We start from the raw sequence: 20212 nt of genomic DNA on the forward strand, positions 1-20212 counted from the left end.
CAATCTATTCCTAGGTTCAACTGGAATTTACCACATTAAATTTCATCATGCATTAATCATAAGCATATTCATCATTATTTTGCAAAATCAATCATTCCACACATAATAACGATAAATTTGCCTTAATTACGTACAACTTGCCTCGGTATACAAAAAGTGGACGACTAGTTGGATTTAGTCTACTAGCTTGGTTTTCCCCCAGTCTAGGTCTGGATTTCATATTTCTTAATCTAAAATGATAAAAATTCACACATTAAATCACCATATTAATCAATGCATTTCATAATTCATATTTTGGCAAAATGACCATTTTGCCCCTAAATTTTTACAAAATTATGATTTTACCCCTAGGCTCGTAAATCTATTTTCATATAATTTTTACATTAACCAAGCCTAGCCAAAACTACTTTAAGCCTATAGGATCTCACAATTTCAATTATTTCACACATTTGCAACCTATTTTATAAACTTCACAAAATGGTCCTCTTCAGTGTTTTCATGAAAACCACTTCACAAAAGTTGTTTATTTAACAACCATGATTCTTTTTCTCCTATAAAATTTCAGCACCCAACATGAGTAGTCTCATGTCTAAACCCTAGACTCTCAACCATTTTGCAAAATAGCCCGTCCATTAGCTAAATTAAGCCATAAGGGTCCCACAAGTACAAAAATTATCAAGAAAAGTCATCAAAATCACTTACTTATGAAAGAACTTAATGGCTGAAAGTTTCAAACTTCAAAAAACCCTTTCTTGTTGGTAATTTCGGTGGAGAAGCTGAATGATAAAAGATGAAGTCCTTTTTGTTTTATTTTATCTTATTTCTAGTTAAAATAAGCTACCAACTCCACCAAATTTTGATTTTTTTATTCATCTTTGTCCCTATGGCCGGCCACCCCTATTGAAATGGGCCTATTTGCCCTTTAAAGACCTCTAATTATGATTCTCTAGTTCTTTAACACCATTTTCTAAAAAAAACAAAACTTTTGCCTTTTATGCGATTTAGTCCTTTTTTTCGCAATTAAGCATGCAATCGCTAAAATTATTTCACCAAAATTTTCATGCACTCATATAATCATGCTATAACACATAAAATAATATTAAAAATAATTTCTCCAACCTCGAATTAGTGGTTCTGAAACCACTATTCCGACTAGGCTCAAAATCGGCCTGTTACATTAACCAAGGTTGCAAATTCAACAAGAACTTTAAGTTCAACAAATTCAAAACCCAATATACATGCCATAAATTCAAAATAACGAATTAACATACTATAAAAACAAAATCTAGATAGTGTGACCTTCGAAGTTGACCCGTCCAACCAGTTTTACAAAACGTTAACTACAAAAAACAAAAAAATAAACAGAGTAAGCTTAAGTAGTTTTGTAAGTCCATAGATGAAATTCAAATCACTTACCTCAATTAAAAAATTTGAAAACTAAATAACTTAGATTAATTAAACCTGACCATAATTTACGAGAACACATAGAATTAGTATTGAAAATGATTCATCATATGCTTTACGTTCCATAATGATTTAATCCAAACTAATTTATACATGTGTATATATATTTACTTTTCATCACATTAATACCATAATGAAACATATTTACATGATCATTCCTGATACAAATATTCAAACGATTATGCATCATCATTTTAACATTAGTTACATATTTTCATAGCCCGATGAACTATAGTAACATGACTTGGATACTCGAGTTCCCCAAAACACACCAAAGAGCGTTGAAATGCTAAGAGAGGCACTGAAGTACAATCCCATACAAGCACGTGTTCTAACCCTATTGGCATGCCAATCGTATCCTAATTGTTCACTACGTTCAAGTAAACATTTAAATGAATTCATCACATTAACAAATCAGAGGCACTTCCACATAAGTAATTCCATATTATGTAATAATTTACATTAATTTAGAAATCATACCATTCATAGTTCTCAATGCAAAACATTTACAATCTCAAAATTTTTAAGATTTACAGCAAGTAACAAGTACAAAAATATATTTATTAATACACTATGAACTTACCAAAATACGGTAGCTATTAACACGGGACGACTACCCGATGACTTTTCATTTCTCGCGTTTATCAATCAACCGATCCGTTTCTTGATCTATATATAATATTTTATTCAATTAACTAATTCAATATCATAAAATATTTAAATTTACATTTTTGACCCTTTAACAATATTTTATACTTTTACCGTAAACTTTTATATTTTATATGATTCGGTCCCTAAAATCGAAACTGTGTAAAATTTCACATTTAACCCCTAATATTCAAACCCGAACAAACCAGCACCTTATATAGCCTTTAAACATTCAAAAATTTCAATTTAATATGCTAGATTTTTACAAAATTTCATATTAGTCCATAGGTTTAAAACTATCAAAAATTCCTTTACTTCCTATTTAACAATCAAGATTATTTATCATTTAATCTCGAGAACACCTAGAATTCGTCAATGGCAAGTCTTAAAGCCTTTAACAGTTTTACGAAATAGTGATTGAGTTAGCTAAATTAAGCTATAATGATCTTAAAACCATAAAATTTACAAGAAACAGATAGAAAAACCACTTACATGCATGAATTTTGTGATAGCGGAACCTTAAAGCTCTTTAATGGTTTCCTCTCACTATAATTTCGGTGGAAAAAAATATAAGGAAGAATAACTTGTTTTATTTTTATTTTGTTTATGTTTTCATTAATCTAATTACTATTTTACCCTTAATAATATCATCACAATAAACTAATTATTAACCTTTAACTGTCCATATAAATTTATTATGGTCTAAATACCATATAAGTCCTCCCATATTTACTAATTAAACCATTTATTTAATAAATTTCAATAGTGATTAAGTTTTACAACTTTTACGATTTAATCCTTTTTCCTTAATTAACTAACCAAACATTAAAATTTCCAAACCGAACTTTCACATACCAAAATAATAACTCTGTAAATATTTTATGGGCTTAGTTTATAAAAACGAGGTCTCGATACCTCATTTTTCACAACTACTTGACTTTAAAAGCAACTTATTTGAACTTAACTATTTGTTCAACTAGCAAAAATTTATCAAATCAAAATTCAATATAAACTATGTTTGACTCATATAAAATAAATAACAATAAAATAAGAAATCAGTGTCAAAATTGTGGTCCCGAAACCATTGTTTTCGACTCCACTGAAAACGAGTTGTTACATTGTAGGATCTTTGGAAAATGGTATTTATACCCTCTAATTCATTTCCAAATGTTGGGGTTGTTGTAGAAGTTAATAGAGTCATTGGGGATGAAAATACCAGATGATTAAATTCACCTGCAACAACGAGTATCGATACTTGCTAACAAGGTATCGGTAATTTTTACATTTAATGCAAAGTTTAGTGACCATTGTAGCTAAAGATATCGATACCAATGGGCTTTTATCTATACCATATGAAAAATATCGATACTGGATCGATACTTAGCTAAATTGCTTGAAAACAAAATGTCGATTTGGTATCGATTTTTTTAAAACTATTGATACTTACTGACTTGTTTTAAAAAAATTTTAACTTGGTTGAAAATGTTTAACTCAATTGAAACCATTTTAACTTGATTTTATCATTTTGTCAATTTTGTTCAACTTCAACTTTTATTCAAAAATATTTTAATTTGTTATATCAAAACATATTATCAAATAAAGCTAGTTTAACAAATAATAATAAAATCAAGATAGTTATCTATTTTTTATTTTTGAAAATTTACACACCTTAAAATATTATCTACTTTCCAATGGCTTATCACTTCTGTGATAAACTACTCATATCTCTTGAACAAAAAAAAAAACCATATATATAATTACAAGAGTTAATTGCACTATATATATCCAAACTATGATCTCATTCTAAATTAGTCCCTAAACTTTAAAAAATTATAATTACATTTCTAAATTATAAATGTTCTATCAATAAGGTCCTTTTGTTATTAAAATTATTATTTTAACTACTAAATTAAATATAATATCTAATGTGCCATAATTTAAAATGAGACAGTTGAGACCTTGATTGAGGATTTTGATAGTTCTAATCAAGTTGGGGCACTAGTATGGCTTTAGGGGTAATGGTTATAGTACTAAGGTGGTGGGTATTGGTAGTAGTGTTGATAGGAGTTGAATTGTGCATGTTGACATTCTTGGGTGACTTTGTGTGGTGCTTGTTTGGGCTGGCCACGATTAGTATTTTTTGGAGGTGTTTAATGATCGACACGAGGCTTACACTTAGTGGTTGAAGAAACATTGGTATTTAAAACATCAAAATTAATTAAATAAATTGTTAGAAAATTTTAATCTCTTGATAATGTCAACAGATTTATTATTATAATATTGAAATTAATTAAAATAATTAATTTAATCTCCTTATAAAATTTAAATTTGTATTTTATGTTTTTAAATTAACCTTAATGAAGTCAACTTAAATAACTCATCTTTAATAATTCTCTATAAAACTAAGTTTTTTTAGATTCTATTATTTTAAATTTTTCATGATAAGCTAAAAGTTAAAAAAAAAACTTTGCAATTAAATAATTTTATCTTCTATGCCAAACAAAATACATATTTTTTTAATCAATTATTTACCTAAACAAAGAACAATCAATTAATTTAATTAATTGTAGGGATTTTCTTTGCTTTTGGCTTAGCATAGAAGATTTAAGATCATATAATCAAAAGAAATTTAAGTTTCATAGACAATTATTAAATATGAATTATTTAAGTTGATTTCTTAATAAAATTCTAAACGTTAGGAGATTAAATTAATTATTTAAATATTAAAATAACAAACTATCAAGGGATAACAAATTTGAACAATTTATTTATTTGATTTTGATGTTTTGAAATTTAAATTTTTAATATTAAAAAAAATTAAAATTTTTGGTAATGGATAAATAACAATTTGATAATTTTTTACACATCATCTTAATTTCTATCGCTTTTTTTGCTTTAATCTTTTAAAAAAAATTTAAAAATAATTTCTTTTAATGTGAAAATGATTTGACATGTACCTCAATTGTGATAAAAAATTTAACATTTGAGTAATTAAAATTAAAGCCTTCTCTAACGGTAGTGATGAAATTGTAAAGATTTTTTTGAGTAACCAAAATAAAAGCAGCCTAAAATTTTGGCTAATTGAGTAGTTTAAACTTAAAAAAATTATTTTTAGGAAATAACGTTTCTTTTCTACCATGTTTTAAATAAAAATTTCTAAAAATAAAAGAAGGAAAACGAAAACGTTGTAAAATAAGAGAAAAAAAAATTGAAATAGAAGGACATTTAAAAAGAAAAATAAGAGTTCAACTTAATTTCTCATTTTTCTCGTAAGCCTTCCAAAAAAGGAAAATCTAAATTCTGTTCTTCTATGGTCAATCAATAAAGGAATTTAAGACGACGAGTCTTTTTTCTTCTTTTTTTTTTTTTAGTAATTTTATCTGGTTGGAATCGGAGGTTGTGTTAGTAAATTGAGGAGGTGGAGGAGGAGGAAGAGGGGCTGATTTTACCTTTCTTTTTTCTTAATTTTAGGTAATTTAGGTTTTGAGATTCCGGGGGTGTATTAATTTTAACTTTATAACTGTTTTAATTATGGGATTAAGGAGCAATAGTGTGGATGATGTAGTGGTGGAAGACGGTGACGGAGGTGATGGTGGCGGTAATGTTGATTGCAGAAATGGAGGGAAGTCTTTCGGCTCGGTTTCATGCTCGATTTGCCTCGAAACGGTTACTGATAATGGAGATCGATCGTGGGCTAATCTTCAATGTGGTCATCAATTTCATTTGGGTGAGTCAAAATTCTCAAGATTTTGCAGCTGATTTTGTCAAGAAATCTTTTCTAAAAAAAATGGGATTGAAGATCTGGGCTCAATTTTCCTCAGTTAATTTCACGGATGCCTTTAATTGATCATGTATATGAGAACTTTTGAACTTCTTATTTTTAATTTTTCAATTTTTGCTATTCTTTTAGCTGGATATGATAGTTTAGCTTCATAGAAAAGCATAACTAGTTGAATGAGACGCAATCTAATGGATTTTAGATATTCCAATAAATTGTTCATTTTTGTGGGTCTATTGCTTTGGCTGATTGGATGATCAGAGTGAATGTTGTATTGCAATCAGTTTCCCCAGATTATTAGTGTCGAAGGGTACCAAGTTAGAAGAAAAAAATTTTTGTCTTTAGTTTCACTGATTTTATCGATATGTTTTGATGAACAACAGCTTGAGAGGGGTAATTTGATGGACATTAGTCGAATTTGAAGGATTTTAGAGTATTCTGTATGTTACATTTGTTGTTTTTGGCAGACTGTGTAAGAAAATGATTGTTTAAAATCCTTTTTTTTAAGGTTCTAATTTATTATTTATATGTTTTTTAATTATTATTTTCAGATTGCATTGGTTCAGCATTCAATATAAAGGGTGCCATGCAATGCCCTAACTGTAGAAAAATTGAAAAAGGTCAATGGCTTTATGCCAATGGTTGCCGTTCAAACCCAGAATTTAGTGTGGATGATTTGACACATGATGACGACATTTATGATCTAAGTTTCTCTGAAATGGTAATGGAGTAACATTGCTATGCGAATTCTTTACATATAATTTCTGGCTTCATGCCATACCTAAATGACTTTTTATTGCCTTACTTACGGTTCCACCATCCTATTTATTGATTTATTGAGTGATATGTGTTTTTTTTGAGCTCTTAGTTAATAAACCAAAGTTCTTTCACTGATTTAAACTAATCTTCATTATCTAGGTATGTTTTAAGTACAATAATTTCTGCCCAAAGTTCTTTGCAAACCTATACAATCATGTCTCCATGTTAGTGTTTGTTGTTTGCTTTCTTTATTTGCGTACACTTTAGGCTGACAGATGAGTTGAGTTGAAATCCATTTGCTGCTTACTTATTTTGGCTTTTTCTTTGTAGTCATTTGGAGTTCATTGGTGTCCATTTGGAAGCTTAGCACAACTTCCTTCATCATTTGAGTAAGCATTTTCTCAATTATTAAAGGTTGAATCGGAGTAGTTTTCTGCTTCAATTTCTATGCTGAGAAGTGATGGTCAGTTGTCTGTTCTTCACATCAAATGTTTGCCACCTTGTGCTTTTTGTTTTTTAAGGGTTAATCTTTGCTATAAAGAGAGAGAGAGACAGAGAGACAGAGAGTTTGGTGGAAATTTTGGGAGAGAGTTGGCATCTTCTTAGTTAGAAACTGATTTAGAAGTTGAGAAAAGGTTCATCCTCTGCTTATTATTTGCGGTAACAAGGCTCTGGAATTTAAGTTAGTCCGAGACAAATGGACCTAATTTTAACAGCTGGAACAGTAACAGTGAAATGGCGCCCTCTTTAGTAAGATTTATATGAATAAATGCCCAAACCTAAATATGTTAGTGCCATGGGCGCGTGTACAATTCTCCTTTCATTTCTTTACACATCATTACATTTTTGTTTGCTTAGTTTTGTTTGCCGTGGTCAAGTTCCAACTATTATCTTTCCTTAATGTGTCATTTTCTTCTGTTATTTTTCAGGCAGGGAGAGCTTTTGTCTACAACATGTAAGATATTTCCTTGTTTTATTAAGTAATGCTTGTTATTGTGGGTTTTATTAGTGAAGGTGTCTGGCCTAATATGCTGATATGAGTTATATTGGAATGCAGATCATGAGTTACTGGGACAACATGCTATCTTTGCTGAACATTCTTCTTCTGCTACTCATCCATGCCAATATATAGCTTACTTTGGGCCAACGATTCATCCCTCTTCCTCAAATTCCAGTGGAACTATTCCAGATAGTTCTAGCTTCCAGAGTCACTGGAATGGTCCGTCTGTGCCTAGTGAGATACCTCCATCTTATGCTTTTCCTGCAATGAATCTCCATTATCAAGGTTGGGAGCACCATTCCGCTCCATTCTCTACATCTAACCGTCGAATTGGTGGTTCCGGTCAACCTTCAATTCCACCTGTCAGTCAAAGGTCTGCCAGGAACAGTTCAGATATGCCAAGACCAGGAACTTTTATGCATCCATTTGTTGCTGGCCACAGGTATAGCCCAAAGTAATGGAATCTTTTCATTTGATTTGAGTTTTCACTGCTTTTCGCTTGTTCTTTTATGGAAGATGCAAAATACATCATGTTCTCTTTCCTCACAGTCCTTACGGGAACTCCAAAAAAGGCTTAAATAAGACATTGGGAAAACATAGAGCTTGATTTTTTGGAATGTTGCTTCGTTTGTTGGACAAAATTATCATTCCAAAATATAGAAACATTTAGTTAAGAGGGTTACATTTTCTAAGGATATAGACATCAAACAGAATGGTTTTGTTATTTCTCAGCTGATAATTTCAAATGCTGCATTTCCACAGTTCTGGTACTAGAACAGCAAGTGCAGTTGCTTCCTCATTTATCCCTCCTTACCCTGGTAGCAATGCCCGGGCTCGTGATAGAGTTCAAGCTCTTCAGGCATACTATCAACACCACCACCCTAGCAGCTTGCCAGCATTACGGACACCCATTGTTTCTGGCTCCCGAAGGCTGGGCAGCCATAGAAGTCATGGTCATGGTCATGTTGGACCAGTGGCCTCTTCATCTGACCATGTGGGTGGCTTCTATTTCATTCCATCAGGTACTTCAGGTGGCCGGAGCTTTCAAGAGCCTGAAAACCCTATGTCATCTCAGTTCCATGCTTGGGAAAGAGACCATTTATCATCATTTTCACTAAGCCAGGTTGAGAGAGATCCAGGTTGGGGTGCACTCCATGAGGCTGCCACCAGTGGTTCAGATCCCGGATGCAGCTTCCGCCAGAGGCTTGGATCTGAGAGGCCACCTTCACAAAGTCGTTCATAGTGTTTTATTCCTTTATACCCCCTCCTGGGTGAAGCAAACTAAATATTCTATGAATGAAACCATAATGTTATGTATGCTTGAGAGACGGATGAACGAATGCTCAAATCTCTGGATCCTGGCTGGCTGAAAAACTGTGTTAAAGTGACCCGAAAACGATCTTTATGATAGCCTTGGCGGTGTGCTTGACTCGGTCTCTACTTCCTTTGGCTTTGAGGATATAAAATAATTAAAAGAAAAAAGAATAACGTTTGATGGTAAAGATGGATTTTAAGCTTTACTTGATGGGTGTAGGTTATTTTACCATTGATTTCTAAAATAAACTAGTTTTCCAAACCAAACTAAAAGTACAAACAAACAGCTTGCTTCCGATTTTCAAGTTAAATCAGAAAGCTAAAAATTCTAATGACTGTTAAATTTAAATGGATATATTCATAATCTAAGTTTAATGTATTCCATAAAATATTAATGAAAATATCTAAAATAAAATCCGTAATGTTTATAATATTAGAATTAGAAGCTGTAAAATTGGTGGATCCAGAGAATGTTTTCTCCCTCCCATGCATTACACATCAGGTCCCAACCATTATGTTATAACAACAAAGAAGTGGTTCATGGTTTAATGTCATCATAGGTGGCATCCAAATATTAAACTACTTCTCTTATGCTCAAGAGCTAGTCTTTGTAATCTCCATCTCCATCTCATCATTCAGATTTCTCCTGTCAAACCACACACAAACTCATCACAACCAAGCAAGAACGATGAGAATTATTAAGAGAAACTGAAAGGCAAGTAACATACAGATGGTGAATGAGAACGAGTTACACTTCGGCTCCTACTTGGACTGCGTTTCCATGGGCGAGGCTGCATATCCAAGCAAAGCATAAAGATTTCAACACAAGATAAACTATTGCAATTGCTCCCTCGCAAAACAAAAGACAAGTAGGAATCAGCTTACAGATGGAGTGATTGATCTGGATTTGGATCGAGATCTGCAAAAAGTTCCACAAACAATGATTTCAATATCCAGAAATTCCTCTACTACCTTTTTTGTTTTTTTGGTCCCAAGGCCTCATCATCACTTCCATATTACAAATATATCACCCCTCTTAACCAGAGCAACCAGCGGAGGGAGAACTATTACTTTAATGATCTCACTGTTCAGTAAAATATCTTTTCCTTTACAAGCTTATTATGATAGCTAAAGATCAAACCACACTGAATAGGGGCACAGATACGCATATCCTCAAATTCAAAGAGTGACAGTAGACCCTGATGGTCAAGCATTGAGTGGCAAAAGTATAAGCACTTAAATCATAGTCATCCCGCTTTAAAATCGCTACTCATCCTGACATGCTGATGCAGTTTAGCTCTTTTTGCGCTCCATACATCACATATCAGAAATTTTAGACCTTTAATGGTTTTCCCGGAGGTGCTCTACAACAACAATAAATTTACCTCAACCAAAAAATAAATGAGTTGCAGGCATTTGAGCACCACATCCCATCAAAGTTCCTAACATCCAATCCACGGATTGCCGCAAAGAGCCAGATCTAGCAAGGAAACAAGGGAACCCTTATGAAAAAGGTATGATAACTGGCGAACCAAGTAAGCCTTTTACTGTATTACCCTCTCCAGTTTGGAAAAAAAATGTATTTTTTTACTGTAATTTGCAGGCTGGTAAAGAATAAGGGTTCGTATTCCAGAATAGGACAACGTAAGTTCTATAATGTGGAAAATTAATTACTTTGATCTCGCATTAAACAAAAATATTTTGAAGAACTCTGTTTTTTTTATGGGTGTCCAAAATTCTCAGGCACAAGTTGATACCAAGAAGAATGGTGATTAAAAAACATAAGACTCCATAATCCAATTATTTTGATAGAAGATAATCCAAATATTTGATTAAACAAAGAAAGGTGTAATTCGGGAAACTACGTGAAGAATAAATGGAAAAAGAGTAGACAAGAAAATATTACAAATGAAGTAGTCTGAAACTGTGGCTCACAATAAACAAACCAAGGAATGGATTACAATAGGGAGCTGAATCACCCCTTTAGGACACTTAAATGATTTTGAAAGCAGTAGCACAAAATTTGATGAGGGAGCAACCATCCAGAACCATTTTACAAACACACTTAGGTACTTGTAAGGAATGTTTTGCTTCAGCTAGAGCTTGACAAACAGTGTGATACTTGTAAAAACTAGTAGAACGGTGTTAAGCCCTTCTATCTCTAAAATATAACTAAAGTTCACACCTTTTTCTGCCAAGCCGAAAGCTGACATCCAACCGAACTACAAGTAAAAGGTAAAAGGTTTCACATCACACAAAGACCATGAAAAATACAGGTCAAGACTCTTCAAGAAAAGGAACACAATATCAATCAAGTATTTTAATCGAAGTAAAAAAGACAGAAAAAGTGAGCAGCAGCATTAAATCCCACCATGCAAGTTATTTCGCTTCTAGAAGAATAGAAAGACTTGGGTATTAAGTTCATACAAAATGAGAATATTTAAGTTCATAGAATATTGAAAACGAGAATGTCACCAAGTTCACTTATAAAGTTTACAAATGCAGAATTGCAGTAAAATAAAAAGCTTCAACAACATAAAAAGGAAGAAGTAAAAAATTAAACTTACGCCATACCTCGAATAGGAGCGGGCAGGTGACACTGAATGGGAACGAGGTGAGACAGACCTTGATACCGTTAGAGATCGACGCAAGTATTTGGCCCTTGGAGACTTGCTGTAAAATAGGTTAAATTAAGGGTAACTTCAATGGGATGAAAAGTAAATATTCTAGCAGATATTTTCACGAAGGGAGACTCACCTCCTGCTCCTGCTCCTGCTCCTATAACTATAACTGCGACTAGGGCTTCGACTATATGGGCTACGACTAGGACTTCTAGAGTAGCTGCGCTTAGAATCATATCTTGAATCATACTCCTTCACCTGAAAAAAAATAAAATTAGATACGCTATCAAGTAATGTCGCAGAAGCATAGATCTAAGACTTAAAATGCATCCAAACATACCCGTATGTAAGCCCGGCTAAATGCATTTCGAAACTCAGAGTCATCAAGCTTCCTTATCTGCCAAGTCAAGATAGCTAATTAGAGGAAGTATAGCCTTTTAGGTTAAAGTATACACAAATACCAACTCCATGTAAACAAGTTAAAACTTAAAAAGTCCACAAAGTTAAAGAACAGTGGCTTACAGCATATTTCATATCATCATAGTTCGTGTAATCTACAATCCCTGTCATGCCTGCAAAGAAAACGCAATAACATTAATATAAAAGTCAAATAATTTTTTCCTCAAGATAACTGTCAAACAAATGTAAACAAGAAGCAAATCATGTGCAGGAGCAAACTTGCAATGCATCATGTTGATAAGCAATACATAAATCCCAGAGGAATCTAAGCTATTTCATCCTATGGTTATGGAATGAAGTCCTTATGCGTTAAGGAGCATGATAAGGATTCTAACCTCCACGATCACGAAACACTTGAGAGAAACAGACATCCCCAGCTTTTCGCATGTGATCCTGGTCATAAAACAAAAAATCATTTAAAACGGAAAACACACTTTTATGCATTTCAAAAACCTTGATGCATAGACCATGTCACAACTTCAACTAATTTAATAATTAGTATTTATCATCGTTTTCCATATACTTACACATATGTAGATCAAAGCCATGAAAAAAGGCAACAATCAAGGAAAAATTACATGCATAGAAAAGGAATTGAGTAGTAAAGAACAAGCAATAGTTATAACACTCACCTTTAGGTCTTGCCATGAAGCAGAAGAAGGTAAACCAGTCACCAAAACTGCATATAAAGGGATTATGAGGTTAGAACACAGCAGCAGTTTGCCAAACTACAAAGATGATTTGGAAAACTATACATACCACGATAGTCAGAGCGCCTGGAAGGCCCACGGCTACTGCTACCACTGTAACTACTATAACGATCCACAGATGAAGAAGGTCTTCGCCCACCATGAGCAAGTTCAACCTAAAAATAAAGAATCATAACCATTATCAGGCAGGCAGAAAGCTATAAAACTAATATATATGAACTAAACAAGATTAGCTACAAACCCTTAGACGATTCCCATCAAAGTTATAACCATCTCGACCACGAATTGCATCTTCAGCATCACGAGGATCCTCAAACTGCAATATGCAATTGTTAGATTACTGAAACCTAAAAACTGATTTCCTATTATTCTTTGCCTCAAATCACAAAATATTAAAACTCACCTCAACAAATGCATAACCAGGGGGCCTTGGTGGGATCTTCAAGTCAATATCAACAATGGGTCCATACTGCAATATAAAAACATAAAATACTAAGCAAGCGGCAAACCTCCAAAACAAGATAAAGCAATGCGTTAAACAGTAATTTGGAAACCCAAAATTGATTAATCCAACAAAATTATTTCTTCCTCTTTTTTCTTTTCTTTTTTTTTTTTTCACACAGCTAGTTATGCCATATCTCCACTACCCAAAGTTAAAACTATAAAAATAGGTCACATTAGAGCAACTTTTGAAACTATTTAGTAAAATACTGCAAGAATGAACATAGATGATGATTTAAGAATAACAAGGGAAAAGAAAACCTTGTAAAATAAATCTTCAACTTCCCTCATACGAGTATCCCCAGGCAGATTGCCCACATAGAGCGTGCGGCTTGAACGGCCCATTTTTCCCTGAAACAATACCCAATCTTAATCTAGAAATACAAAAAAGGCAAGTAACAAAAAAAAATGGCGGTTTCAGTGATAAACAGGTTCATCCAAGACATAGGAAAATTTCGAAGAAAATTTGAAGAACAGAGAATACAGAGAAAAGGTCGGGTTGTAGGGATTTAGATGATAGATAATTCTGGAAGGTTATAGAAGAAGGGCTTCGTGGGTGGCTTTGAAACGATGAAAATTAAAAAAGACAAAACATGAATCTTTTCAACTTAACCCTATGCAATGGTTTGTCACGTGTTGGTGTTTGATTTCTTTCTTTTTTGAAATTTCCAGTTGAAGCTGCTTTACGGTTTTACCCCCTCCTTCCTGGAAGTATCAGACGTGTTTTGAGCCTGTTGTGATTATTTTGCTATACGGAAATTTGGTTTGTAAGTTTAAAATATGTAATAAAATGGATCATTTTCTTCTAAAATCACTTTTGTATTAGATTTTTTTAGTGGCTTATATCAAATTTGAAGAAGTAAAAAGTTTGTATACAAGAAATAAGGACATCTTCAAGAAAATGGAGTACAGAATGAGTTTTATGGTTGCTTCATGGAAGCGTTTGAGTTGTTGACATTATGAGAATTCTTAAGTAGGAGCAGTTGTGGTCTGGAGAAAGATTGTTTATTTAGAAATCTTTGAGGAGGATTGGAATACATAAGCATGAATCTTTATTCAAGGAGGCTACTAATGGAGTGACTAGCGAAATATGCTTCAAAACTCAAAATATCTTTCCCTTTTTATCTTTTATTATGTACAAAAAAAATCCCGTTATTATGAGAATTATCAAGACAAAAACGAATATTTGGTTACCATAACTAATTAAACCTTGGGTTAATACTTTTTTTGCTCATCATATATTAGCAAAATTTAATTTGATTTTTGAATACTAATTTAAAACCTACTTTATTGGCTAACTACAACTCTTGCTATCACCCAACCTTGTTAAGAACATAAGTCAAGTAAAAGAATAGTTGTAATCGCTCAAGTCGATGGATTTTTTTATATATAATACACTTAACTCATCAACCTTTGACATCTCTATGTCAACTGACCTAATCAAATCCACTTATTATTGATTGGTTCAATTGGTTAAGTTAATTAACTCAATTTTTTGGATTGGATGGGGTAGATTATTTGGAATTAGGTTATTCAATTATTAGGTTGGATTCAATTTAAATTATATATTTGTCGATTAAATCTTAGTTCGATTGTCATGGACATTATTGTCAATACAGGTGGATGTGGATTCGAGTACGCTGACGCGCATTATCCTCCTATTTGTGGGTTGAGGAGAGACTATGGATAGTTCTAGGCATTGTGTTAAAAAGAGTAGATATGATCAAAACCTATAATGAGATTGTTAAAAAAATTAAATTATAGACTTATATATAATATTATAAATATATTTACAATAAATAAAAATAATGTAACACCCTAATTTTGGGCCTAGTCGGAACCATTAATCCGAAGTCGGAGAAATTATTTTTTATTTTATGTGTTATAGCATGATTATATGAGTGTATGGAAATTTTGGTGAATTAATTTTAGCTATTTTGTGCTTAATTGCGAAAAAGGACTAAATCGCATAAAGTGCGAAAGATTTGTTCTACAAGCTAATGTTGTTAAATAGCTATAAACACTAAATTAGAGGTCCTTAGTGAGCAAATAGATCAATAAAAATTAGTGGCTGAACATGGAGACAAAGAAATTGAAAAGTCAAAATTTGGTGGGCATTAGGTGACTTATTTAGTAATAAAATAAAACAAAAAGGAAAAATGTTGTCATCTTTTCATCTTTCTTCTTCATCCACCGAAAATGGCTGCAAACATAGGGCTTTTGAGAGCCCAAACTTTCGGCCACTTAGTTCTCTTGCAAGTAAGTGTTTTTGAAGGTCTTTCTTGATAATTTTTGTATCTTTATGACCCTTGTAGCTTAAGCTAACTAATGGAGGGACTAGTTTATAAAATGGTTGAGAGTCTAGGGTTTTGCCACGTGAATACTCATTTTTTTTGTTGAATTTTTATGAAAGAAAATGAATCTTGGTTGTTTAATTAACAACTTTTGTGAAAGGATTTTTTTCATGAAACCACCTAAAATGGACCTTTTTGTAAAGGTTATAAAATAGGTGATAAATGTGTGGAAAAATTGAAATTGAGAGTTTCTATAAGCTTAAATCAGTTTCAGCTAGGCTTGGTTAATGAGGAAATTCGATGAAAATCGTTTTACGGGCCTAGGGGCAAAATCATAATTTTGTGAAAGCTTAGGGGCAAAACTGTAAATTTGCCAAAGTATGTTTTATGGGCAGCTAGCAATAATTATAAAAATTCGGCTAAGCTTGGGTTGTGTTTAATTTCATGAATTTTGCACTTTTATGTGATAGGTACTAAATTGCAAGAATGTGAAACATTAGGGGCAAAAGTGTAAAGTTGTCCTAATGTGAATTTTTGGACTAAATTGTATAAATTGATGACTAAATAAGTAAAATTTGTTATTTTATAGATTGGGAGAGACGATATCTGGACAAAGAACGAGGGAAAACAAAGTGTTGGGTTAGTCGACTTAATTAATTATTTCAGCGAACGAGGTATGTTTATATGGTTAGTTGACAATGATCAATTATTAAATTAGAAATGATATAATGTATTATTATTACGTACAATTGTTATCAAATCATGATAATATGAGATTGAATTGAAAGATCAATTTAAGAAAAATGCAGGGTCGAGTACAATCAGACTAAGACTCGTGATGAATTGACGGAAAAAACCATGGTTGGACCATGGCGATATGAGAGCCGTGTAAGACCATGTCTGGGACATGGCATCGGTCTCGGTATGTGTCAATGTAATACCATGTCTAGGACATGGCATCATCACCGGTATATGCGAGCCAGTGTAAGACCATGTTTGGAACATGGCATCGGTATTGTTATGTGAGCCAGTGTAAGACCATGTCTGGGACATGGCATCGACCTCAATATGCGAGCCAGTGTAAGACCATGTTTGGAACATGGCATTGGAATTGTTAGATGTGTCGGTGTAAGAACATGTCTAGGACATGGCATCGGCACCGATGTATGAGAGCTAGTGTAAGACCAGGTCTGGGACATGGCATTGGCATTTTACCCTTTTATATGAGGCTTATCAGGTATCCTTTAGTATTTTAACTGGTTCAATGGGTGATTTAAAAATTGTGTCATGATTAAAAAACGTTATAATTATGTTGCAAGTGGCACAGGTATGTGTGCAAAACTCATGAGAAATGATTTCGGTTTATGATGCACCTTTGGTAAGGATGCAAATAAGTAAGTCATGCTCATGAGAATGATTTTGTGATGACCTTGTGATTATGGGTCTATGCTTATGATGTATAAATATGTATTTTTACCATGATGGTTGAAATGATTTGTAAATGTGTTATAAACTTAGTTATCATTATTTTACACTAAAATAGTTTTGGACAACAGCAGTAGTCCAACTTTGAAAATCCACCAAAAATTGTGGAAATTGAGTTAGAGATTGAATAAAATATGAAATTAAAGCTTATCTAGTCTACTTTCACATAGAGGAAACAACGTAAGCAAAAGAATTTCATGTTATGAGATATTTGGATTTCTGTGAGACAGGGCTAGAGTGATGCCGGGTTCCTTTGTCTTATCTTTGGAAAATCCTTAAAAATTGTATGAAATTAATTATAGGTTAGAATTCATATGACTATTTTTCAAGAGAAATAGACGGAAACATTGTCTGAACCCCGTACTGTGAGATAATTAATTTTTAGTAAAGAAAAGGTTGAAGCTGTCAAATAGCAGAACAGAGGTAATTTTGAAAAATAAACTGTACTTATTGGATAATCCATAAATTCTAAAAATTTTATAGTAGAAAGATATATGAGTCTAGTTTCAAATTCTTTTAACGGATCTTAATTTAGAATTTTGTAGCTCAAGTTATCAATAATTTAGTGACTATGACTCGCGTAGACAGTTTGTCTGGAATATGAATAAATGGTGGAATTATGTACAATTATGATTGTGTTACCTTGAGAACATGTTGTGAGAATATGACAAAAACATGTCAATAAATTTCTTATTATTTTCATATGTACTTACTAAGCTATATAGCTTACCCTTTCCTTTTTCCTTATTTTATAGTGTTACTAAGCTAGCTTGGGTAGGAGATCATCGGAGATTCTATCAAACTATCCAGCTTTTGAAGGTTATATATGATTTCATGCACTTTAATTCTATGGCATGTATAGGGACTTAGTCAATTGGGTATGTGTCATTTGATTTGGCCAAATGTATTAGCTCATAATGGAATAGGATTCATTTTGTATATGGCCATGAGATATGGCTCATAATGGTTATTAGGTTGTAAACCTATTCATATATGCATGCATGTGCTAAAGGTTTCATATGGTATGGTCATGTGTGTTTGGTATGGATGAATTGCGAATGTGCCCTAGATTACTTGATGGTTTTAAAATGACTAAATTGGCCCATGGATAAACCTTGGCATGAGTAAGAAGTGTAAGAACGTGTTAACGATAATCATGGCATGAAGTTGATACGTTTAAACTAGGTAAAGTATGGTGCCTTATGCATGAATATATCGATATGGAATTGCCACAAAAAGTTCCATTGAAGTTATGTTTAAGTGCTAACGAGGGTGCCAAATGGCTTGGTAAATAGCCATTTTCTGGGCCACACGGGTAGAAACACGGCCGTGTGTCTCATCCGTGTGGAGGACACGATCTAGCACATAGGTGTGTGACTTGGCTGTGTGACCTTATATCATTGCTGATGTCATAAACAGAGAGCTACACGGGCTGGGGACACGGGCGCGTCCCAATTCACACGGGCGTGTGTGAGCACACGGCCTAACCCACACAGGCGTGTGACTCTTCAAAACTAGAAAATTTTCTAAGTGTTGTAAAAAGTTCGTAAGTTCTCGGTTTAGTCCCAAACCACCCCCGATGTATGTTTTAGGCCTCGTAATCCCATATAAGGGACATTATGAATATGAATGAATGTTTTTAATTTGAACAAAATTTTTTTATAGCTCGGTTTTACATAGTTGTGTACATTTAATTTTTACATAGTTGTGTACATTTAAGTCTAATAATGCCTCGTACCCTATCCCGCCCTCGGACTCGGGTAAGGGGTGTTACAAATAATACATATTAAACGTATTAACTTAATAATACATATTAAGTTAGTTAAACCAATTGATTTGGTCATGAAATTCATTAACTTATTGTTATCGTGTTCACCATTACTGACCCGTTGTTTGCCATTACTGACCCATTACCCTATTACCCAACTGGGACCGATCCTTAGGCTACATAGTTCATATCTTGGGTTCGCACGTGATGAGTTCACATCCTTTCATTAACTCTCATGTGGTAGGTTCGCACCACAATGCAGGTGAACCCGTACGTATAAAAGACGTGTTAATAGAATAGGGTACGTGTTGGTATGCATGAGAAACTACCTACGACGTCACATCTGGGAACCATATCATATAAATAGAGAAATTAACACCCTTTGGAGACAGACAGATTAAAACACTCAATAATATGGTGTGGTGAGCATGGATAAAATTTTGACCTTCAGATCTTTAGAAAACTGATATGACTCACCCTAACAAGAATTTCCCCATTAGCTTTCCATCAAACCAAGTAGGAGCTTCTGACATTGGCAATCAACCCCATGAGATAGACCTTTTTGTTGGTTGGTTTGCTGGCCAGTTAGACAACTTGGGCAACTCAAGCCAACCAGGCGCCTCTAATTCTTTTCATCTTAATGTTCCCTCTGGTCAGGGACTATACTTCCCTTCTGACCAGATAGCATCCGTAATAGTTTTTTGGTTTACAGGAACAATTAAGGTTAATAAAAGAATAGATGACTCAACAAAGTACTAGGTTTGAACTACAATAATTATTTCATCAAGAGCTATTGAGACATAATGAAGAATTAAGAAAAAAATGCAATTCGACGATTCTGCTTTGCAAGATCATGTCACGCCTCTCTAGGAAAAGGCTATGGGAGCACATGCAAATACATGGTAAAATGAGATAGATGTTTTACGTAGAGATGTTCAAGTATTACACATTTTTCTAACAACCCTTTATCCCCGAAAGTGGCAGCTGTGAACCTACCATCCAAGTTTGAAGTGCCAAAAGAGATGTTTGAAGGTAGAAAGGACCCCAGGGTACATCTCATGCAATATAATGATTACATGAATAAATTAGGGGCTTATAATGTGGCAAAGTGAAAAGCTTTTTTGACGACTCTCAAGGGAAGTGCGAATGATTAGTATTTATATTTGCCACAGGGTTTCATTCAAAGCTTATCACAATTGGGTCAGATGTTTTTGGGGAGGTTTCATGCCCATAAGAAGATAATGAGTACTCCTATAGGTTTGATGTCAGTAAAGTAGAGGAATGGAGAATCTTTACAAGATTATGTGAAGCAATTTCATGCAGCCACGTTGAACATGAAGAATTTGGAAGACCAATAGGCTATTGATGCGTTCATTATGAGGGCTCAAAATGACCACATGTAGTATTCATT

The 20212-nt window shown here is 33.3% G+C and overlaps 2 protein-coding genes across 5 annotated transcripts; one reads left to right on the plus strand and one right to left on the minus strand.

Moving 5' to 3' along the window:
• Positions 1 to 5287: 5287 nt before the first annotated feature.
• LOC107893638 (E3 ubiquitin-protein ligase RFI2) lies at positions 5288 to 9059 on the plus strand. Its single transcript, XM_016818677.2, has 6 exons — positions 5288 to 5839; positions 6442 to 6611; positions 6980 to 7038; positions 7579 to 7604; positions 7707 to 8091; positions 8412 to 9059. The coding sequence occupies exons 1-6, from the start codon at positions 5644 to 5646 to the stop codon at positions 8890 to 8892; spliced, it is 1317 nt and encodes a 438-aa protein (XP_016674166.2). The 5' UTR covers positions 5288 to 5643; the 3' UTR covers positions 8893 to 9059.
• A 309-nt stretch (positions 9060 to 9368) lies between these two features.
• LOC107893639 (serine/arginine-rich splicing factor SR30) lies at positions 9369 to 14341 on the minus strand. Of its 4 annotated transcripts, XM_041085013.1 has the most exons (16): positions 13868 to 14168; positions 13516 to 13605; positions 13157 to 13222; positions 12995 to 13069; positions 12803 to 12908; positions 12676 to 12722; positions 12379 to 12436; positions 12107 to 12156; positions 11925 to 11981; positions 11721 to 11842; positions 11538 to 11636; positions 11149 to 11185; positions 10349 to 10443; positions 9849 to 9882; positions 9692 to 9754; positions 9369 to 9609 (listed from the first exon to the last, which is right to left on the minus strand). In XM_041085013.1, exons 2-16 carry the CDS (start codon positions 13597 to 13599, stop codon positions 9595 to 9597), a joined length of 1008 nt encoding a protein of 335 aa, XP_040940947.1. In that variant the 5' UTR covers positions 13600 to 13605; positions 13868 to 14168; the 3' UTR covers positions 9369 to 9594. The 4 variants fall into 4 exon arrangements, with proteins under 4 accessions (XP_040940947.1, XP_040940946.1, XP_016674168.1 ...); XM_041085012.1 differs by having other exon boundaries at positions 13516 to 14341; XM_016818679.2 differs by lacking the exons at positions 10349 to 10443; positions 11149 to 11185 and having other exon boundaries at positions 13516 to 14341.
• Between the last annotated feature and the right edge of the window lie 5871 nt (positions 14342 to 20212).

The sequence above is a fragment of the Gossypium hirsutum genome, chromosome A13 (genome assembly GCF_007990345.1).
Source record: "Gossypium hirsutum isolate 1008001.06 chromosome A13, Gossypium_hirsutum_v2.1, whole genome shotgun sequence".
NCBI lineage: Eukaryota > Viridiplantae > Streptophyta > Magnoliopsida > Malvales > Malvaceae > Gossypium > Gossypium hirsutum.

Bases quoted from the DNA above. Each gene is read 5' to 3' on its own strand.
- LOC107893638 (XM_016818677.2), top strand. From the start codon at position 5,644: ATGGGATTAAGGAGCAATAGTGTGGATGATGTAGTGGTGGAAGACGGT. The intron at 6,612-6,979 runs GTAATGGAGTAA...TTTTCTTTGTAG, and splicing joins ATCTAAGTTTCTCTGAAATG to TCATTTGGAGTTCATTGGTG. The intron at 8,092-8,411 runs GTATAGCCCAAA...GCATTTCCACAG, and splicing joins CCATTTGTTGCTGGCCACAG to TTCTGGTACTAGAACAGCAA.
- LOC107893639 (XM_041085012.1), bottom strand. From the start codon at position 13,599: ATGGGCCGTTCAAGCCGCACGCTCTATGTGGGCAATCTGCCTGGGGAT. The intron at 13,223-13,515 runs GTTTTCTTTTCC...TTTATATTGCAG, and splicing joins TTGAAGATTTATTTTACAAG to TATGGACCCATTGTTGATAT. The intron at 12,437-12,675 runs GTGAGTGTTATA...TTTTATGACCAG, and splicing joins CTTCATGGCAAGACCTAAAG to GATCACATGCGAAAAGCTGG.